General features: G+C 37.8%; 1 protein-coding gene across 2 annotated transcripts in view; it reads right to left on the bottom strand.

Moving 5' to 3' along the window:
- The window catches only part of CDKL2 (cyclin-dependent kinase-like 2 (CDC2-related kinase)), a 46,630-nt gene that overhangs the window by 28,247 nt on the left and 12,959 nt on the right, over positions 1-5,424 (bottom strand). For both annotated transcript variants that reach the window (XR_825110.1, XM_010838162.1), the window contains exons 3-5: positions 4,266-4,460; positions 2,188-2,366; positions 347-459 (exon numbers count right to left, since the gene is read on the bottom strand). Coding sequence is in view for 1 of the 2 variants with exons in the window: in XM_010838162.1 (XP_010836464.1) it covers positions 347-459; positions 2,188-2,366; positions 4,266-4,460 (487 nt within the window). In the remaining variant the exon portion in view is untranslated. The remainder of the gene's footprint in view (positions 1-346; positions 460-2,187; positions 2,367-4,265; positions 4,461-5,424) is intronic.

Raw genomic sequence — 5,424 nt, 5'->3', positions numbered from 1 at the left:
CAGGTGGAGGAGGGGACGACAGAGGATGAGATGGCTGGATGGCATCACTGACTCAATGGACGTGAGTCTGAGTGAACTCCGGGAGTTGGTGATGGACAGGGAGGCCTGGCATGCTGCGATGCATGGGGTCACAAAGAGTCGGACACGACTGAGCGACTGAACTGAACTGAACTGATATATATATATAGAGAGAGAGAGAGAGGGAGAGATGTTTTCCTATTTGCTCCCTATATTCATTCAAAACACACACATCATCTTTAGTGTACCAAAAACTTGCAAAATCAATACAAAAAGAAACACATAGGAAAAAATTACTAAAATTTAAAATACAGATGCATAATCTTACCTAAACACACCATAATATGATATAACTGATCAATATCAGAATCTCCAGGAAAGAGGGGCTCCCCCATGAGCATTTCAGTTACCAGACAGCCGATGGCCCACACATCAACAGCCCTGAAAGAAAAGCACGGTGATGTAAAAATCGGGATCCTGATATGTTTCAGTTCAGTTCAGTCGCTCAGTCATGTTGGACTCTTTGCAGTCCCATAGACTGCAGCACTCCAGGCTTCCCTGTCCATCGCCAACACCTAAAATGTTTACTATGACTGAATCTGTTCTGCATATTGTTGCTGTTGTTGTTCAATCACTAAGTCATGTCTAACTCTTTGCCACCTCATGGACTGCAGTGAACCAGGCTTTCCTGTTCTTCACTATCTCCCAGAGTTTACTCAAACTCATGTTCATTGAGTTGGTGATGCCATCTAACCATCTCATCTTCTTCTCCCAGAGTTTACTCAAACTCATGTTCATTGAGTTGGTGATGCCATCTAACCATCTCATCTATCGTTTGTGTATTACTATTTTTGTATTCTTGGTATCAAGAAAAGTAATAGTAAGCCTTAAATTATGCTCTCCCAATTTTTTTCTTTTATAAACTTAAAGTATTAACTTCCAATATTACATAAATCAGATTTCAGGAAACTTCAAGCGTGTGATACAAGGCTTCCAAAGAGTCAAAATGCTTGTTAAGTATACTTTACTCTGGAAATAAGCCTTCTGGGTTTGTTTTCAGAGGCTACTCATTTTTGTTTACACATAATTTGAACAAGGTTCATCAGTCTATCCAACTAGACACTGAAAACAGCATACCAGAACGAGATGGTTACTGGGGACACAAGCAACAAGGAGAACAGAAAGCTAATATGGAGAAAACAGAAAACCTCTCTTAAAGAGCGGTCACAAGAACTTAGACTATTCTGGCATCATTACCGTAGGAACAACTACCTTGAAATTGCTTAAGGCCATAGCTGGTACAGAAATTACAGTATGGCAGTAAAATGAGAGCTCAGAGTAATCAAGAAAATATTAAATGATATATGCTCTAAAAACAGAGAAATTATAGAAAATATTTTAGAACAATTTCTATTGAAACTGGTAAAACCTGCAATCCCTTCTTCTTTGCAGAATTCATTTATGAAGACGATTTGTATTTTTAAAATGGTTCACTTAATTCCATTTCTACACCCACCCTTGCCCACTCTACTCAGCCTCAATGCCAGTGTCAGACTTACCTAATCAATGTTACCTCTCTTTACAAGTGATAAATATATCTATTTCTAACTTACTATTAAAAACAGACCATTTACTCACCTTGATTTCTCTACCTCTAAAATAATCATACTCATACCAACCCGTTTCACAAGAATGTTTAAAAGGGAAACACAAAAATGATTACAAATCACTTTCTAAAGTTTTCCAAACTGAAAACTTCCTTTCAGTATTAGAGGGATTTTTTTTTTTCTTAATGTAAGAAGTGGGATTTATTTAGAGAAACACACTCCACAGACAAGGGTGCGGGCCATCGCAGAGGGCAAGTGTTGAGTCACTAAGTCATGTCTGACTCTTTGAAACCCCAAGGACTGTAGCCACCAGGTTCCTCTGTCCATGGGATTTCCTAGGCAAGAGTATTGGAGTGGGGTGCCGTTTCCTTCTCCAGAGGATCTTCCCAAACCAAGGTATTGAACTCATGGCTCCTATATTGACAGGCAGATTCTTTACTGCTGAGCTACCAAGGAAGCCCAATTAGAGGGATTGTCATTATATTGAAAACATATTCCACTTTATCAAAAAAAGAGAGTCAAGTCTGCCCTCTGCACCCCCACCTTGCTGACGACATCTTACTTGCCATACTTGACATCACCAACCAACAGCTCTGGAGCTCTATACCATCGCGTTGCCACGTAATCAGTATACACCTCCCCAGGAGCTGCCAGTGTCCGTGCAAATCCAAAATCACATAGCTTGACAACGCCAGACTGGGAGACTAATATGTTCTCTGGCTTAATATCTCTGTGTATAATCTATGAGATAAAAAGCAGAGTATGAAATATATTGATCAGCACGTCAAGTTAAGCGAGTTAACTTTTTTTTAGCACTTGTTATGTGCAGGGCACTGGCTTTGTCCCTATAATGAAGACAGATAAAAGCAGATAAAGTTGTTCCTGCGTTTAAAGAACCTGAGACCTAGCTGGGGAAAAAAGAACATTTATGCTTGAAATTTTATTTAAACGATTAATGATATTGGATGAAATATATGTTGCTGTTGTTGTTCAGTCACTAAGGCATGTCCAACTCTTTGTGACCCCAAAGACTGTGGCATACCAGGTTCCTCTGTCCTCCACTATCTCCTGGAGTTCACTCAAATTCATGTCCACTGAATTAGTGATGCTATCTAACTATCTCATCCTCTGCCAGCCCCTTCTTCTTTGCCTTCAATGAATTTCCAATCAATTGCTCTAATAATGAGGGCTCTCAAGACTAAGAGAATAAAGCTATCACTGAAGACTGCGGTGGTCAGGGAAAATTTTTGAGGAAAAAGGTGGGCTCTAAGACAGGTGTTTAACACTAGTGTGACCTAGATAAATGTAGAAATGAAAGGGCAATCCAAGTGAAGGGGACAAAAAGAGCAAAAGAGTGAGAATGGGAGTAGACCAGTAGCCACTAGGGAAATGTTTTTCCTGGAATAGAGGTTACTTACTAGGTTATGCCTCAACTGCCAGCCTGGGAAGTCTGAGCTCATGTCAAGGTGATGGGAACCCATGGGAACCCATGACATGACCCATATGGTGTTTAAAGAAGATACTGAACATTTAAAGAAGATAAAGCATGAACAAGATAAAGCAAAGAGGGCAACTAGAAGTGGGGAGAAGGGCAGTGGGACAAATAGGAGGTGAAAGATTGAGGGTGTGAGGAGAAGAGGACAACAGAGGATGACATGGTTGGATGGCATCACCAACTCAAGGGACATGAGTCTGAGCAAATTCCAGGAGATGGTGAAGGACAGGAAAGCCTGGCATGCTGCAGTCTGTGGGGTTTCAAAGACCTGGACGTTTCTTAGCAACTGAACAACAAAAACAAAAGGCCTACGCTAGTCTGGTGCTCAAAGGAATGGAAAGGAAGAGGTGGAGCGTGGGAATATTCTAAATCAACAGAATTTAGGAAGTAATCTCAGACACTTTCCTTAAACCTGGGAATCTAAAAGAATGGTGGGTCCATTAACAAAAATAGAAGAGTCTAGAGAAGGTTAATTTTGGTTAAGAATAATTAGCAGTTTAGTTTCAGCAATATGTGTTTTTAGGTGGATTTCTGAGCACCCAAGTGGAGGCATACATCAAGCAATTATAAATATAAAGAGGCAAAAAATATAAATTTTTACATTTGTAAAAATTATAAATGTAAAAAAGGTCAGTTAGTTATAAAAGAGAGACTATGGAAAGAGAAAAGAGGACACTGGGAAACAATAGTAGAAATTCTAGACCTAGGCAAAACAAATTATTAGGTCTAATTCTCTAATACAAGTAAATTTTATTTTGAAAATTTTGAAAATATATTTATTGTAAACTCTTGGAGGACCAGAAACTGGCACTGCTGAGCATTTTGCATAGGCTAAAGTTAGTAGCATAGCTACTAACTTCTATTATATCCTAGATATCCACAGTAAAGGCTAGTTAATAACATGCATAGCTCAAGCATATAGAGTTGAAGTAAACTGATGTCTGTAACTTACTTTCAAATAATGCATAAATAAATCAGGCAGATTAATAAGTAGACAAATGGAAGAAAAGATGAATAAATATTTCATAAAACAAATATAACAAAATGTTAGCAAGTATAGAATCCAGCGATAGATATATGGGTGTTCACTGTATATTCTCCCAACTTTCCAACTTTATAAATTATTATTTAAACTGAATACTTACATTGTGACTGTGACAAAATCCAATCCCATTGATAACCTGAAACAAATACTTTTGAACTAGTTGGTAGTCTAGTCCATTTGGAGAGAGCTCCAGGTCATCAAGAACTGTATGGTCAACAAATTCAAAGACTAGGTACCATCGCTTTTTTTTCTTACATACTTCCAACAAATTCACCAGATTTTCATGCCTTAGTTGCTATCAAAAAAAAAAAAAGTGAAAAATAATTTTTTTGAGGACGAAATTATTAGTAATAGTCACAGTCTAAAACAGATCTCAGCACAAGAAAAACATCTAAATAAAATGCATAAACAGTATAAATTGTGAAACTATATCCTGGCTTTTAAAATATGGTAAAAGACCTTACTGCTCCATTCTCCTCTCAGAGAACACAACAAAGCCAATAAGAAAAAGAAGGGTAGCTTCATCTTTGATGAAATTAAGAATGATCTAGGACCCCAACCCCCAAAAAATGAGGTGGCGCCATCAAGGTCAAACAGGAGTCTAGGGAGATACCATAAGATTATCTGTGGTTACAAAGCTGGCAGAGCAGAGTTTTCCAAAGCTGATGACATACCCTAAAAAGAAAAACAAAACCAAAAAAATACCCTTCTTTGATATAATGAGAACAGGGTTCACAGACTGTCAGTGAAAGCGTCCTAAGAACTGAATGGCACCAGGAAACAAGAGGGGAGGGGTGAACAGTCCCATAGAAACTCATCTGCTAGAAGCAGTCTGTCAGTGAAATCAAATGGAAGGCAAAACGATTCATTATGAACAAACCTGCAATTACAAGTTTCAGAGAAATTAAGGAGAACGTAAATAAATCCCATACTAGGGCTTCTGTTGTTAGGAATGTCACTGTGAACCAGGGTGGATTCCTGCTAGCCTGGAACAAGACCATGGCTACTCCTGAAAATGAACGTCCTTCAAAGAGCTGGCCCAGAAGGGTCTCACTTTGTTGCAAGATAAGAAACAATCAAAAAGGAACAAATTCAGAATCTATTCAGAGATACTCTGTAATGTAATATGGGAAAATAATATTTTTAAATGATTGTATGTATATGTATAACTTATACATATATAAGTGTATAATAATACACTTATAATAATAATATATATAATTATATATATTTATATATAATTATATAATATATAAATA

The sequence above is a fragment of the Bison bison genome, unplaced genomic scaffold, assembly GCF_000754665.1.
Source record: "Bison bison bison isolate TAMUID 2011002044 unplaced genomic scaffold, Bison_UMD1.0 scf7180017864092, whole genome shotgun sequence".
Lineage (NCBI taxonomy): Eukaryota > Metazoa > Chordata > Mammalia > Artiodactyla > Bovidae > Bison > Bison bison.
This window is presented reverse-complemented; position numbering and strand designations above follow the sequence as displayed.